Source organism: Bos taurus, chromosome 17, assembly GCF_002263795.3.
Source record: "Bos taurus isolate L1 Dominette 01449 registration number 42190680 breed Hereford chromosome 17, ARS-UCD2.0, whole genome shotgun sequence".
NCBI lineage: Eukaryota > Metazoa > Chordata > Mammalia > Artiodactyla > Bovidae > Bos > Bos taurus.
In genome coordinates, this window is record NC_037344.1 from 4,217,835 (window position 1) to 4,235,337 (window position 17,503).

General features: G+C 37.6%; 1 protein-coding gene across 2 annotated transcripts in view; it reads right to left on the reverse strand.

The window, feature by feature from the left end:
* Nucleotides 1-465: 465 nt before the first annotated feature.
* MND1 (meiotic nuclear divisions 1) overlaps nt 466-17,503 on the reverse strand; it is a 79,610-nt gene continuing 62,572 nt past the window's right edge. Inside the window, 2 exon segments of one of the 2 annotated variants that reach the window (NM_001038223.2) lie at nt 466-724; nt 6,571-6,615. In NM_001038223.2, the coding sequence (NP_001033312.1) occupies nt 618-724; nt 6,571-6,615 (152 nt within the window). In that variant the 3' untranslated portion in view covers nt 466-617. 2 annotated transcript variants of the gene reach the window in all.

The window sequence follows — 17,503 nt, forward strand, 5'->3', positions numbered from 1 at the left end:
ACACCACTATATCATCTTACAAGTGTATAAATTAGGACAAAGGGCATGTTTTGTTCTTTACAGCAGAAAGGCATCAAACATTAAAAAAAAAGTAGCTTTCATGTGGAATTTCATGTGGAATTTCATGAGGAATTACTATCTAACGCTAAATTTAAGGAACATCAACTTTCTGTATTTTCTCCTGTGGGAAATTTGCAAATATGATGCAATTACTGAGACTCAATCAGACACATTTTCCACTAAATACTGAGAAATATTAATAGTAAAGCAGCCATTAGTTTTGAAAGTTATTTCCGAGCATGTATAATACAGTCTTCAGAGGTACTTTTAGTTCTTAATATTTGAATAAAACTAAAAAATGTTATGTCATGATGGCTTTGGTCTATTAAAAAAAAAAATTATTGGTAAGCCTAACAGACTTGCATTCTCCTAATTCTGATGAGCACTGAGGATAGTCAAAAAGAGTGAAAACATCCACACTCTGACTTTATTTAAACTTAACAAAACAATAAAGACAGTTACAGGTAAATGACAATTCAGTACATTTAGCTGGATAATATAAAAATTTACATATTCACGAGCACATAGCTCCTTCACCATCAACAACATGGAACGTTTTAGTCTATGTAGTCAAAGTCTTCTGGAATTCCAAAATTTTTATCAATTTTATTTTCTTCAAATCCAAATTTTCTTTTGGCCCAAGATTTTATGGCAAATATGTTATCTATAAAGAAAATTGAGAAATATTTTTGAGAATTGGAAACACAATCACAAAAGTTCAAATATAATTATACTCATTAAAAAAAAAAACTTCTATTATTTTAGAAGTATCAAAATAAGGAATTTTCTGTATTTTCAAGAGTTGTTGTTGTTTAGTCGCTAAGTCGTGTCCAACTCTTGTGACCCCATGGACTACAGCCCGCCAGGCTCCTCTGTCCGTGGGATCTCCTGGGAAAGAATACTGGTGTGGGTTGCCGTTTCCTTCTCCAGGGGATACACCTGACCCAGGGATCGAACCCACATCTCCTGCACTGCAGGTGGGTTCTTTACCACTAAGCCACCAGGGAAACCCATTTAAAAGTAACGACAATTAACTTTCAGAATAAAGAAAATATTAGTGATTGTTTTGAATAAACAGATTTCATATTCAAAAAATTCAGTAAATCAGTTGCCACTGAAGAATACCTGACTTAAAGAATAATCCAAAGACAGGGAGAGGCTGATGGTACCTCTTTAACATCTCCAGAGCAGAGGCAGGGTTCTGTTACCTCAGGAATTAGAGCTGCTCCTGTCCCAGAGGGCACCCCTTTCCTTCCCTCCCCCAGCACAGAAGTGGCTTCTAGACAGCCAGGCTAGGGAGAAGGGGTGAAGAGGAGGGAAGGGGTCACTGAAGGCTAAAAGGAGCAGATACAGCCTTAATGTCTTCTAGGGAATTTAAGTGCATCTTACCACTGAAAAAAGTGTTATGTCTATCTAAGGGGACTCGAAGGAAACAAACTGTGTACAAGATTTATGATCAAATCTTCATCCCAAGGTAACAAAAGAAAAAAATACAAGTAATCTAAATGTCCAATCACCCAGAAAGGTGTCTATGCAAGGCCGTACCAGTGTGCTCCTATGTCGGCACTTAGAGAGAACAGGAATGACAGTGAGTTTTCTTTTTGTAATTTAAAATATTCTGTTTAATGTACATATGCCATCTTTATAATGAATATGCACTAAGACTATAAATATAGAAAAACCATGGTACACAACTTTCTGGTTCATAGTGCTCTATAAACGTTAAGCACTGCGTTAGTTGTGATAATGAAATGAAGGGTTAAAATAGGTTCTTTTGGAGTGTTATTGGCTGAATTAGTACCTCCCCCAAATTCATATGTTTTAGACCTAAATCCCGCTCCTTCAGAATGTGACTGTATTTGGAAACTGGGTCTTTAGAGGTGATTAAATTAAAATGAGCCCACTGGGGTGGACCCTGATCCAGTTTAACTGGCAGTGTTGCAAGAAGAGGAGGGTGGACACATTGAGGCGCCAGGGGCAGGCGCTGGAGAGGCTGTAAGGACGCGGAGGAAGGCGGCCACCTGCCAGCCATGGGGAGGGACACTCAGGAAACCACACCTGCCAACCGTGCTTCTGGACGCTCAGCCTCCAGAACTGTGAGAAAACCAATTTCTTCATTTAAGTCACCTGGTCTGAAGTATACTGTTATACTGCATGGTGTCATTAGGAAGTTATTATATGGAGTTTGATCACTTTAAAGAATACTGTTTTAGGAAGCTGAATTCCAAGTATCAAGTAATAATAATTAAATGGTTTGAATAAAGTTAACTGCTGAGGTGAATACTGCTATAACAAATAGAATGTTAATAAAATAGTCTCATTTCTTTAATTGTTATAGAGTATCAACAGATACTAAAACAAATCTTTATGTTAACAATCTAAACCAAATCTCTACTTTCCATAAGAACCCAAGTGAGAAAACTAATAGCAAGAGGTACTCTAGAATGGTCTGTTTAATTTGGCTAATGTCTGCATAACCTATGCATTCTTGAGAGTCACAACAAATACTGCTACATAAGACAGTTATTAAGTATATTACAGGTCTTGCAGAACATAAAGAGCCTATGCCTTCAAACTGACACAAGAAAGAGAAAAATTAACATTAAGCAATTCCAAAGTGGTATGTATGCTAGAGACAAAAGATCAAGTGTTATATGTACTGTTTCCAGACTCTGCAAGACTCTAAGAATACAGAAAGATTTGCAGAAAATATGAGGACAACTGCGACACTGCAGGAACCTTGGAGGGATGAACTTCAAGCCGGGATCAGGAGAGAAGAAGGAAACGAGGCACCAGAGTGAGGCTGGAGCCTCTGCAGGAAGGAATACTGGTTCACGTGACGGCAAGAAACCATTCTATAGGCCTTCAAAGACTAAGAATAACAAACAAACAAAAAGCCTCTCTACACAATTCTTAATGAATCAATTAAAAGTGACTGATTCAATATGTCCTTGGGCCACTGGATGTCTGCCTTTAAGACAGTGTTATCTGAAATTTTGACAGTTCGTACCTGTCAATTTTTCTGTTGTGTGGAAACGTTTATAAATGGATTAAAAACTTTTTATTTTTTTTATCGAAGGGTAAATGTTTTATAGAATTTTATTTTCTGTCAAACCTCAACATGAATCAGCCATAGGTATACATATATCCCCTCCCGTTTGAACTTCCCTCCCATCTCCCGCCCCATTCCACCCTCTAGGATACAGAGCCCGTTTTTGAGTTTGCTGTAAGCAAATTCCCATTGGCTATGGATTCTACATATGGTAATATAAGTTCCCATGTTACTCTTTCCACACATCTCACCCTCTCCCATGTCCATAAGTCTATTCTCTATGTCTGTTTCTCCATTGCTGCCCTGCAAATAAATTCTTTATTTTCTAGATTCCATACATGTGCATTAGAATACATATTTCTCTTTCTCTTTCTGACTCACTTCACTCTGTAAAGTAGGTTCTAGGTTCATCCACCTCATCAGAACTGACTCAAATGCATTCCTTTTAACGGCTGAGTACTATTCCATTGTGTATATGCAGCACAACTTCTTTATCCATTCATCTGTCGATGGACATCTAGGTTGCTTCCATATTCTTGCTATTGTAAACAGTGCTGCAAAGAACAGTGGGATACATGTGTCTTTTTCACTTTTGGTTTCCTCAGGGTATATGCCTAGGAGTGGGATTGCTGGGTCATATGGTGGCTTTATCCCTAGTTTTTTAAGGAATCTCCATACGTCTTCCATAGTGGCTGTATCAATTTACATTCCCACCAACAGTGCAAGAGCATTCCCTTTTCTCCACACCTTCTCCAGCATTTACTGTAGACTTTTTCATGATGGCCATTCTGACCGATGTGAGGTGATATCTCATTGTGATTTTGATTTGCATTTCTCTAATAATGAGTGATGTTTACCATCTTCTCATGTGTTTGTTAGCCATTGTATGTCTTTTTGGAGAAATGTCTGTTTAGGTCTCTTTTCCACTTTTTGATTGGGTTGTTTGTTTTCCTGGTATTGAGTTGCATGAGCTGCTTGTATATTTTGGAAATTAAACCTTTGTCAGTCGTTTCATTTGCTATTATTTTCTCCCATTCTGAGGGTTGTCTTTTCACCTCGCTTATAGTTTCCTTTTCTGTGCAAAAGCTTTTAAGTTTAATCAGGTCCCACTTGTTTACTTTGGAAAAATCTTGTTTTTTTAAAAAAAGAAACAGTTTTAAGAGGGGTAGAATTCGTGTTAGTCTATATGATGGCAAACCCAGGATAAATGCAGGACTAGGATGGGCAGTATCACACGCATGGGTCTACACCAGGACGTCACAAAACCTATCCCCCTCACTCACCAAGAAGTCTCCCATAAAAAGTCATAAAAACTCCACTATCTTCATTATCAGGCAAGGTTTTGTATAATTTCATAAATCACATTTAAAGTTACTTAATGTCACAAAACACTATTTATACCCTGATTCCTCATACTACAAAACTGAAATACTGAAAAGTAAATATGCTCAATTTTACATACATTTTAGGAATCTCTTTCATATGAAGAAACCAAATCTTAATAATTACATAACAATCTTTAGTTATAAATTGTACTGATGTTTTCTTTTTGTTTGTTTTGAAAACAGGAAGGTTTTCTGAGGTGTAATGTAACTCCATGATTTTTTTCATAGCACTTTTATGTTGGAAGGAGCTAGTCATAAACTCAAATGGAAATATGGTTCTTAACAGCTGTTTCTGCTCTTCTAAAAATATCATCCGTCCTACATGATTTTAAAAGTTTTAGGTTCTTTCTCAGCTAGTAACACAACGGAAAAAGAAGTTGTTCACATTTTTTTAATTATAATTTTTGAAGTTTACGATCAATTGGAAAACATAAAAGGATTTCTTTAAAGAGGGAAAATAGGAGTATTTGTTTATCAATGTGTCTAATGGTGTGCTAAAGGGCTTACAAACTGCTTTATTGAATCCTCCTGAAATGTTGAGGCAAACATCCACACTGAACAGATGAAGAAGGAAGCTCAGAGAGGTTCAGTGAGTCACACGGCAAATACTGAGCACAACAGGGTTCCTTTCAAAGTCAGGTTCCTCTCTCACCATATACACAGGCCTCCTGTTCCTACTGCTTGTTAACTGCGGGAAATCACTTTGTAACTCTTGATTTATTTTTAACGTAAAAAATCCATTTGCCTTTTTTCCACTCAAAATTTTGTATTTCTCAAACCTATACGGTATCACTGTATTTACTGGTTATGTATACTTTATTGGGCACACATTTCACTGGTCCCTTTTATTTAATATTACTTGGCTGTTTTTACCCTCTCTGCTCTTATCAGTAAAGCATCATACTATTTAGGAAATAACTTTGTAATAAGTAAGACTGCAATTTTACAGGAGCCAAAGGCCATTTATATTGATTTTAATTCTAAAACAGACAAGGAAAAATGATTCTTAAGCTTTCTGTGAAGCACAGAAGCCTGAATATGGAATCAGGGAAATCTGGCATAAGGCCCTGTTCTTCCAGTGACTAATCACCTTGGACTTTAGTAAGGCAGCTACTTCAAGCTTTCTGCATCTCGGCGTCAATGTGATCTTATCCATACGCTCCCAGAGAAACAGAACCAGGATGAGTAACACACATAACGGCACTGAAGACTCTTACCAGGATGGGAAAGCCCAATTACCATTATTTTATAATTAAATACTGGAGACGCATCAGTGTAACTTCCAGGTAGGTTTTAAAAATAGTAATCATACTGGTATATAATTCACAACAATCACTATTTATTTTCTTCTAAACTTTAAGATACATAAATAATACCCTATAAATTACCGTCTCTTAGAATATCCCTGGCATACACCAGAGGGTGTATCCATTGGCACATGGATTAATGAGGCATTTACATGAAAGCAGGTACACAAAGAAGACTATTCTGTGTAGGGGGTGAGAGCCTGGACTCTGAAATCTAATTCTTATTCCAATGCTTAGCACCTGTGTGACTGTGGGATCCCAGTGGCCTCAGTTTCACCTCTAAAATTAGGGATAATAATCCTATCTACCTCACAAGATTGCTGTGGCAATAAAATGAGAATGTGCCATAGACAGGCTTTACAATGCCTAGCTCATAGTCAGTCCTCAACAAATTAATATTATGAACAAGAAGACAAATCTTTCACATTCCACAAAGCTCTTAAAAGTTGTATCTTGCATTAATATATACGAAGGTTAAGTGATTAGTCTAAGTGATTTATTGGGAAAAAGCTATATAAAACTTAAACTGAAAGCAATCACTTGTTTTACAAAAATGTCTCCTACTTTACAAAATAACTCATAGTAAGACTTTTTAAAATGATTTAAGATATAAAAACTTGATTAATACATACACTTCCAGAAATGTCTTTTCTTAAACAAAACTGGGCACAATAGCTTCTGCATTTCACATCCTAGAAAGTGCACAAGAGTTTGACTAGTTTACCAGTAGTAACACACTGGTATATATTACCATTGTAATACATACCAGTCCATCTGTTCGCAGCTTCTTTGGCCACTTGATTTGCTTGACCTGAAAAAAAATATATAATATATATATATTTTTCCCATCATTTTTTTGGGGAAAAAGAAAAGCTCAATAAGTGACAATGTATTTCACAAACCTGCTCAACTTCCCAAAGAAATTTTAGATAGCTGCAGTTACATAAGATGAACACAAAGTCAACTTGACTAGTATCTCTTTCCTAAATGTCCCCTACTATTATTGTACTTGCTCTTTAAAAACAAAATGTTTAACTGAGATGTTTCTCAAATAATTTACAACACCAGAAGGGCATAAAATAAGTTTAATGATAAGCACTTTAGTATATACATATTTGTTGTTGTTTAGTTGCTAAGTCATGTCCAACTCCCTCAAGACCCTATGGATGCAGCCCGCCAGGCTCCTCTGTCCATGGGATTTCCCAGGCAAGAATACTGGAGTGGGTTGCTATTTCCTTTTCCAGGGGATCTTCCGGATTTAGGGATTGAACCCATGTCTCCTGCAGGTGGATTGGGAGGTGGATTGTTTACCACTGAGCCACCAGGGAAGCCCGTATACATATTAGATCACAGTAAACCTGACAATAAAATGTTAATGGTCATACAGTAGTAGCCCTGAAGGAGGAAATATTTACTTTATATTATATATCTTGCTGTTAAATGTATCTGTATCTATTTTATGTTGTTCAAGTTAATCTACACAGCACATAACAATGCCATGACCAAATGGGTATAAACATTAGTCATAATGAGTGCATTTATTTATTGAAATAAGATTTATATACCACAGAACTCACCATATTAAAGCATCCAATTCAGTGATTTTTAGTATATTTACAAGGTTGTACAACCATCACCCCTGCCTATCTTCAGACCTCTCATCACCCAAAAGGAAATCCCATGTCTATTAGGAGTCACTCCACAGTCCTACTCCCTCTAGTCTCTGGAGACCACTCTCTACTTTCTGTCTCTATGGCTTTGCCTGTGCTGGACATTTCATGAAACCATGTGTCTGGCTTCTTTTCACTTGGCACAATGTTTTCAAGGTTGGGCAACTGTGGTATGTATCAGAACTTCATTCCTTTTCATTATCAAATCATTGTATAGATATCCCACCGTTTGTTTAGTGGCTCATCAGTTGATGGACATTTGGGCTGTTATGACTAATATGAGTAACAATTTTTGTGTGAACATGTTTTCAATTCTTTTTGGTATATATACCTGGGAGTGGAATTGCTGGCTCAAATGGTAACTGTATGTACATTTTGGGGAACAGATAACTTGTTTTCCAAAATGGCTGCATCATTTTCACAACCCCACCAGCAACCTAAGAGTTCCAACTTTTCCACCACCTCACCGACAATTATTTTGCCTTCCTTTTATCACAGCCATCCTAATGAGTATCTCCTTGTGTTGTGATCTGCATTTCCCTAACAGCCAATGATGCCGAGTTTCTTTGCATATGCTCATTGGCCATTTGTATATTTTCCTTGGAAAAATGTATTCAAATCTTTTGTGTGTGTTAGTTGCTCAGTTGTGCCCAACTCTTTGTGACCCCATGGACTATAGCCCGCCAGGCTCTTCTGTCCATAGAATTTTCCAGGTAACAGCACTGGAGTGGGTAGCCATTCCCTTCTCCAGGCGATCTTCCCGACCCAGGGCTCCTGCATTGCGGGCAGATTCTTTACCATCCGAGCCACCAGGGAAGACCATTTGCCAGTGTTTAAATTTTTTATTGTTGAATCATAAGAGTTCTTTTCAGATATAGGATTTGAAACTAGTTTTTCCTACTCTGTGGGTTTTCTTTTCACTTTCGTGACAATGTACTTTGACATAAAAAAGTTGTCAATTTCGATGAAGTCAAATTTATCTACTTTTTATATGACTGCTTGACCTTTTGATGTCATAGCTAAAACAAGGGTACAGACACAGCTATGTTTTTTCCCCTAAGAGTTCAATAATTTTAGCTCTTGCATTTAAGTCTCTGCTCCACTTGAGTTAATGTTTGTATACGGTGTGAAGTGGGAGGCCAGGACAATTCATGTGGTGCCCAAGTGTCATTCGTTGAAAACACTCTTTGTCCTGATTGAATGGTCTTGGTACCCTTGTTCAAAACTTTACTTCTGGACTCTCAAGTCTATTTCATTAACCTATACGTTTATTCATTTACTAGTACCAAATCTCCTTGATTACTCTAGTTTTTTTAAAAATTAATTTTTATTAAATTTTTAACTTTTTGGCTGCACCCCACAGTATGTGGGATCTTAGTTCCCTGATCAGGATCGAACCCACACCTACACTATATTGAAAGGCATAGTCTTAACCACTGGACCGCCAGGCAAGTCCCCAAACTTTTTATTTTGTACTGGAGTATAGCCAGCTAACAATGTTGTGATAATTTCAGGTGGACAGCAAAGGGACTCAGCCATACATATACAGGTATCCATTCTCCCCCTAACTCCCCTCCCATCAAGGCTGCCACATAGCATTGAGCAGAGCTCCCTGGGCTATATAGTAGGTCCTTGTTGGTTATCCATTTTAATAGCAAGTGTATACCTGTCCATCCCAAACTCCCTAATTATCCCTTCCTCTCATCCTTCCCCCTGGCAACCCTAAGTCTGTTCTCTGTGAGTCTACTTTGGAAATAAGTCCATTTGCATCATTTCTTTTTAGACTGCATGTAAGGGACGTTACGCGGTGTCTCTGCTTCTGTCTGCCTTACTCACTCAGAATCAACCTCTAGGTCCACCCATGTTACTGCAAATGGCATTAGTTTTTTGCTGCCCGAGTTGATTACTCGAGTTTTGTAGTAAGTTTTGAAATTGGGAAATTTGAGTCTTCCAACTCTTTTTCTCCAAGATTCTTTTGGCTGTTTTGGGTCTCTTGCATTTTCATATGAATTTTAGAACCAACAACAATTTCTGCAAAAAAGAAATTGGAATTTTGGAAATTTGAGTTAATCTTTAGATTGACTGGAGGAGTATTTCCACCCTAGAAATACAGATCTTTAACTTCATTAAAAGTTTAGTTTTCAGTACACATCTTGTACTTCTTCAATTAATTTTACTCTTAAGCATTTTATTCATTTTGATGCTATTGTAAGTGGAATTTTTTCTCAATTTCATTTTCAGGCTGTCTATTGAGGGTTTATAAAATACAAGTATTTTTTACACATTGATTTTCTATTTTGCCATCAGCTGAACTCACTTGTGAACTCTAATAGTTGTACTCTGTTGTTGTTTTATGGATTGTTTAGGGTGAAGATCATGTCAACTGCAAACAGCTTTGCTTTTTTCTTTTTAATACGGATGCTTTTTATTTCTCTTTCTTGCCTGGTCACCCTGGCTTGCATTTCCAGTACAATAATGAATAGATGTGGTAAGACTGGACATCCTTGGAGAAAGCATAGTCTTTCACCACTCGTTATGTTAGCTGTGCATTTTTTACAGACACCCTTTTATTAGATTGAGGAAGTTCACTTCTATTCCCAGTTTGAGTGTTTTTTATCATGAAAGGGTGTTGGATTTTATCAAATACTTTGTCTACTGACACAATCTTGTGGAGTTCCCCCACCTTCATTCTACCAATATGTTGCATTAGATTGATTTTTGTATGTTGGGTCAACTTTTCATTCCTGACAAATGTTACTTAATCAGGGTGTATAATCTTTTTTTACGTACTGCTGGATTTGATTTACTAGTACTTTGTCAAGAATTTTTACATTTGTAAACGATACTTAACTACAGTTTGTTTGTTTGTTTTTTCATATGATGTCTTTGGTTTGGGTATCAGAGTAACATTGATGTCAAAGAATAAGTTAGGAAGTGTTTTCTCTTTTCTAGGTTTTTTCTTTTTTTTTTCATTGAAGAGTTCCTTCTTTAAACTGATAGAATTCACCAGTATAGACTTAAGTTTTTCATTGTAAGAACTTATTAATCCCCAGATCAATCTCTTAACATGTTACACATCTATTTGTCGTTGTTCAGTTGCTCAGTCGGATCTCTTTTGTGACCCCATGGACTGTAGCCCACCAGGCTCCTCTGCCCATGGGATTTCTCAGGCAAGGATACTGGAGTGGGTTCCATCTCCTTTTCCAAGGGATCTTCCTGACCCAGGGATTGAACTCACATCTCTTGCATTGGCAGGCAGCCTCTTTATCACTGAGTCACTAGGCAAGCCCATACATCTATGTGCAGAGTTCATTTCTACTTGAGATGGTTTTGGTACTTGTATCCTTTTAGAAACTTGTTCACTTCATACACCTTGTCAAATTTATTGACATACAAACATCACTCATGGTATTCCTTTACGATCCTTTTCATATCTATGAGGTCAATAATGCTCTTTCTCTTTCATTCCCGATTTTAGTAATTGAAACCTTCCTTCTTTCTTGAACAGCCAAAGGTTTGTCAAGTTTGTTGATCTGATAAAAGGACCACCTTTTGGCTTCACTGACTTTCTTGTTTTTTTGATTCTCCATTTCTCTTATTGCTGTTCTAGTCATTTTATTTCCTTCCTTATATTTGCTTGGGTTTAATTTGCTCTTCTTTTTCTAGAATAAGATAGAAGGCTAGGCTTTTGAGAGCTGTCCCTATTTTTAACACAATCATTACAATATTAATATAAGTTTTCCACTGAACAATGCCTTCATTGCATCCAGTAAGGTTTTTTTATGTTTTCATTTTCACTATCTCCCAGTATTTCCCAATTTCCCTTGTGATTTTCTTTGAGCCATCCCTCTTATGAGTGTGTTGATTTATTTCAACATATTTGTGAATTTCTCAAATTTCCTTCTGTTAATTATCTTTTACATTCCACTATTATCAGAAAGCATACTTTGTATTATCAACCCATTTAAATTTATTGAGATGTAAGCTTAACATATGATCTATCTTTAAGAATATTTCATGTGTACTTGAGAAGAATAAAGCTTCCCTGTTGGCTCAACTGGTGAAGAATCCACCTGCCAAGGCAGGAGATGCAAGAGACCCGGGTTCGATCCCTGGGTCTTCCCTGGGAAGATCCCCTGGGGAAGGAAATGGCAGCCACTCCAGTATTCTTGCTTGGGAAATCTCATGGACAGAGGAGCCTGGTGGGCTACAGTCCATGGGGTCCATACAGTCCATCGGGTCGCAGAGAGTGAGACACAACTGAGCGACTAGGCACATGAGAAGCATAAGTCTTCTGGTGTTGCGGAGTGTCCCACAGAGATGCAGTTGGTCTGCAGCTTTAGCCTTCTAATTTCTTGCTTAAGTTCCATCTTTTTGTTCCATTCTTTATTCAAAACGGAGAACTGAAATTTTGAACTATTATTGTTGAATTGTCTATCCCCTCAATAATTTGGGGTTTTAAGTATTTCAGTTCTCTATTGTTTGCTGTATATGTGTTTATAATTGTCATATCATCTTGAAGAGTTGACCCCTTTATCATTATAAACTGTACTTGTCTCCAGCAACAATTTTTGTTTTAAAGTCTATTTTCTCTGGTATTGGTTTAGCCACTCTAGCTTGCTTTTGGTTACTGTTTTCATGTAATATCTTTTTCCAGCTTTTACTTTTACCATATTTGTGTCTTTGAGTCAAATGTGAGTCTTTTGTAGACAGTAGTTTATGTGTTTTCAATCTATCATTTCCGCCTTTGAATGAGAGATTTTAATCTACTTACATTTAATGTAATTACTGATAAAGTAGGATTTTGAGTGAACTCCTTGGTGATGGACAGGGAGGCCTGGCGTGCTGCAATTCACAGGTTGGAAAGAGTCGGACACGACTGAGCGACTGAACTGAACTGAAGGATTTTCATTTGCCAATTGCTATTTATTTTCTCTAAGTCATATAAATTTTTCTTCCTCAGTTCCTCCACAATTGCTTCATTTTATGTTAAATGGTAATTTTTAGTATATCATTTTAATTCCTTTATTTCTTTTACCAAATATTTTGGGGTTATTTTCTTAGTGATTGCCCTAGGGATGACTATTAACATTTTAATTAGAATTACTACCAGTGTCAATAGTATACAAAAGTTTCACTCCTATATAGCTCCATTTTCTCCCCACTTTTATGCTGTTACTGTCACAAAATGTATTTTATACATTGCATGTCCTAAAACATCTTCATCATTATTGCTTTATGCAGCTATAATTTAAATTGGATAGGAGAATGTAAGAGATACGAACAAAAATACACAATAGAGGTGGATGAAACTGGAGCCTATTATACAGAGCGAAGTAAGCCAGAAGGAAAAACACCAATACAGTATACTAACGCATATATATGGAATCTAGAAAGATGATAACAATAACCCTGTGTACGAGACAGCAAAAGTGACGCTGATGTATGGAACAGTCTTATGGACTCTGTGGGAGAGGGAGAGGGTGGGAAGATTTGGGAGAATGGCATTGAAACATGTAAAATATCATGTATGAAACGAGATGCCAGTCCAGGTTCAATGCACGATACTGGATGCTTGGGGCTGGTGCACTGGGACGACCTGGAGGGATGGTATGGGGAGGGAGGAGGGAGGGGGTTCAGGAGGGGGGGCACATGTATACCTGTGATGGATTCATTTTGATGTTTGGCAAAACTAATACAATTATGTAAAGTTTAAAAATAAAATAAAATAAAAAAAAATACACAATACTGTCCTTTAGATTTACTCATATAAATCTCCTTTTTTCTTCATGTTGATCAAGTTACTGTCTACTATTCTTTCACTCCAACCAAAAGGAATTCTATATTTTTTTTAGTGACAAACTCTTTCAATTATTTACCTGAGAATATCTTAGCCTGGTTTTCATTTTTGAAGAAAAATATTTCCAGATATAGAATTCTTGGTTGACAGCTTTTCATCATTTTGAATATGTCATTTTAATATCTCTGGCATCTATGGCTTCTAAGAATCTGATTGAAGATCCATTAAATATGTTGAGTTACTTTTTTTATTGCTTTCAATTGACAATTTGACCATTATGAGTTTATGTATGGATCTCTTTGAGGCTGTCCTAACTGGAGTTTGTTAAGCCTTTTCTAAGTGTAAATTAAAGTTTTTCATCAGATTTGGGACATTTTCAGCTTTTATTCCCTTGGCAGCTTTCTCTCTGATCTCCTTCTGGGACAGCCATTATGGGAATCTTGGCATTTCTGATACCATACCATAGGTTTGTGAGACTCTGTTAATGTTTTTTCATTCTTTCTAATATCTGTTTCTCAGATTGGATTATATCAACAGAACTATCTTCAAGTTGCTGAAGATAACTTTCTTTTGCCTGCTCAAATCTGCTGTTAATCCTTCCAGTGAATGTTTCAGCTACTTACTATAGTTTTCAGCTCCAGAATTTCTATTTGGTTCCTTCTTTATTCTACCTCTTTATTTATATTCTCTACAGTAAATGCCTTTCATATGAACCTTCCAACATGCAAACATGTGTTCACATGTCCACTCATGTAAGTCAGTTCACGTGCACAGTGCAGAATGTCACGTGCACGCGTCCTCTACAAGTGGCTGTGTTTCTGTGTACTTTACTGTACAGTAGTGTACGGAGTACAGTAGAACAAGATCTTTATTTCAAGTCCAGGATGTCCAAGAGCAAGCACAAAAGCAGTGGTAATGCAGCTGGTGCTGCTAAGAAGCCCCAGGTGATAATGATGGAAACAAAAGTGAAAATAATCGAGAGTGGAGCGAGGCAAAAAAATGGAACAGGGGGTCCACAGAAAGAACAGAGACAGACAAGGACCAGCTGAGGGAATTTTCGATGCAGGAAATGGCAAGGTAGAAGGATACACAGAAGCTGCAGCAGCTCTTCAGACGCAACCCAACGCTGCCACGTCATCGTCTATGATGAGAAAACAAGAGCTGCTACCCAGGCATCACTGGGTCTTTTTTCAAGAAGGTAGATAGAACTGAAGCTAGCAAGGAACCAGAACCTGTGCCATCATCAGGCATGAGCGAAACTGCAGCTTGCCCTCCATCTCCTACTGCTGACAATACTTCAACTCTACCATCTCCCACCTCCTCTCCAGTCGGTAATTCGTCTTGCCTGTTCACTGGATGCCAGTTCCTAATATGTCAGCTGTGTACTACACTATTGTACTTTTCAAGGTACTGTATAGTTAAGATTAAAAATGTTTTATTTTTTGTGTTTTTTTAAATGTATTATTTGTGTGAAAAGTATTATAGCCTATTACAATATATAGTATAGTACTATATAGCTAATTGTGTTGCTTGGTACCTAGACTAACTGTTGGACTTACAAATGCGCTCTTGGAATGGAACTTATTTGTATGTAGGGGATTACTGTATTTGATGAGATATCATTTACAGATTTTCCTTTAGTTCAGTTCAGTTGCTCAGTCATGTCCGACTCTTTGTGACCCCATGGACTGCAGCACGTCAGGCTTCCCTGTCCATTATCAACTCCCAGAGCTTGCTCAAACTTGTGCCCATTGAGTCGGTGATACCATCCAATCATCTCATCCTCTGTTGTCCCCTTCTCCTCCCATCCTCAATCTTTCCCAGGATCAGGGTCTTTTCAAATGAGTCAGTTCTTCACATCAGGTAGCCAAAGTACGAGAGTTTCAACTTCAGCATCAGTCCTTCCAATGAATATTCAGGACTGATTTCCTTTAGGATGGACTGGTTGGATCTCCTTGCAGTCCAAGGGACTCTCAAGAGTCTTCTCCAACACCACACTTCAAAAGCATCAATTCTTTTGCACTCATTGTTCTTTATAGTCCAACTCTCATATCCATACGTGACTACTGGAAAAACCATAGCTTTGACTAGACAGGACTTTGTTGGCCAAGTATTGTCTCTGCTTTTTAATATGCTGTCTAGGTTGATCAGAGCTTTTCTTCCAAGGAGCAACCGTCTTTTAGTTTCATGACTGCAGTCACCATCTGCAGTGATTTTGGAGCCCCCCCAAATAAAATGTCACTGTTTCCATTGTTTCCCCATCTATTTGCCATGAAGTGAGGGGACCAGATGCCATGATCTCAGTTTTCTGAATGTTGAGTTATAAGCCACCTTTTTCACTCTTCTCTTTTCCACTTTCATCAAGAGGTTCTTTAGTTCTTCTTCACTTTCTGTCATAAGGGTTATTGATATTTCTCCTAGCAATCTTGATTGCAGCTTATGTGGCATTTCTCATGATGTACTCTGCTTTAGACAGATCATTTTTTATTTTAAAAAAATGTACTTATTTTTGGTTGCACTGGGTCTTCATTGCTGTGTGAGGGCTTTCTCTAGCTGCAGCGCACAGGGGCTCCTCTTTGCTGCAGTGGTGGTGCACTTCAAAGTGCGCTTCACTGTGGTGGTCTCTCTCACTGCAGAGCACAGGCTCTAGGCACATGGGCTTCAGCAGTGCCTAGTGGGCTTGCAGGCTTAGCTGCTCCACAACATGTGGACTCTTCCTGGACTGGGGATTGAACTGGTGTCCCCGGCATTGGCAGGTGGATTTGTATCTACTGTACCACCAGGGAAGTCCAACATATTTTTCTTTAGCTCTTTTAACATATTTAAACAGCTGATTTAAAGTTCAAAATCATGCATGAGGTATATTTTCTTATTTTTTGCATATCTTGCAATTTTTTCAGTGGAAACTGGACATTTACAATAATATAATGCTTCAACTTTGGAAATCTGATTCTTCCCATGTTCCCAGGGTTGTTGTTGTGGCTACTAGTTATTGTTTAGCTAGTGATTTCTCTGAACTAATTCTGTTAAGTCTGTATTTTTTGTTATGTGTGGCTACTGAAGTCTCCAGTCAGTTTGCTTACTGGTCAGCCAGTGACTGAATAGGGACTTCCTTAAACACCTGGACTAAATCTTCACATCTCTGCTGAGAGGCTGCATGTGTGTGTTTGAGCATGTTCCAACAATATTCAGTTAGGTGATTTACAACTCTGCTCTAGCCTCCACCTCTACACAGAGCGTCAAGGTCAGCAGGCAGTAGGAGGCTAGGACCGCTTCAGGTCTTCTATGAGAATGAGCATAGCCCAACGTGTGTATGGGCATTTAGATTTCTAGGAATATGTTGATTTCAAGGTATCTAAGAACATCTCTTTTGGCTTCTCCTTTAAAATTTTTTGGTTAGCCCACTGTTTTTGTTAACTTATTCATCACCCAAGAGAGCTGTGACGTTAAAATTCTTGCCTGTAACAGTTTTAGACAAACACTTCCGAGGGATGCTCCCCTGTTAGTGATGGGCATATTCCGAGTCAGGTCAAAAAAAGGCAATACTTTCTATTGGTAGCTTGTAGGGGAGCATCAAAGATGGCAAATAATGACAACAGTTCTTTGGCATGAGGGTCTTAAAGAGCTCCAGGTCCATTCTACTCCCTCTGATACTGACAATGCAGGGCTGATATTTCTCAAGGTTACCGTTGAGCTGGAGAGCAGGAGATGAGAGTAGGGCAAGGTGAAACCACAAAGTTTGCTCTTCTTACAGAGATTTGGCCATTTTTCTCGACTAGGTAAGTCTTTGGTTAGTTTCTAGAGTTCTGGAAAAGCTGTAATAATTTTTCCAGTTTTCATGGAAGGGTACATTTTCAAAGGTCCTTACTCCACCATTTTCACTGTCATCTGGGCATTTGTTTCTAAGAAAAACCTCTTAAGTACTTATAAGATTTACTTTCCAAACCTTTTACTGTGAGAATTAATTTTTACTACAATTGATTTTATCTCTTCTCACTTTAATTCAATTAGCATGATGAAATATAAATATTTCCTACAGGGATTATTGAGAAATAAAAGATAATACATAGCTATATCTACATGGACATATGGGTTATAGCTATTACCCGCAGAAAAACTGTTTCAAAATAAGCCATTATAAACTTAGAGACAAGCCTGATTGTTATAATTTGGGTGCTATAGCCATGCTATTAAGAACAAAATCCTATTAAAATCAATTTGTGAAACTC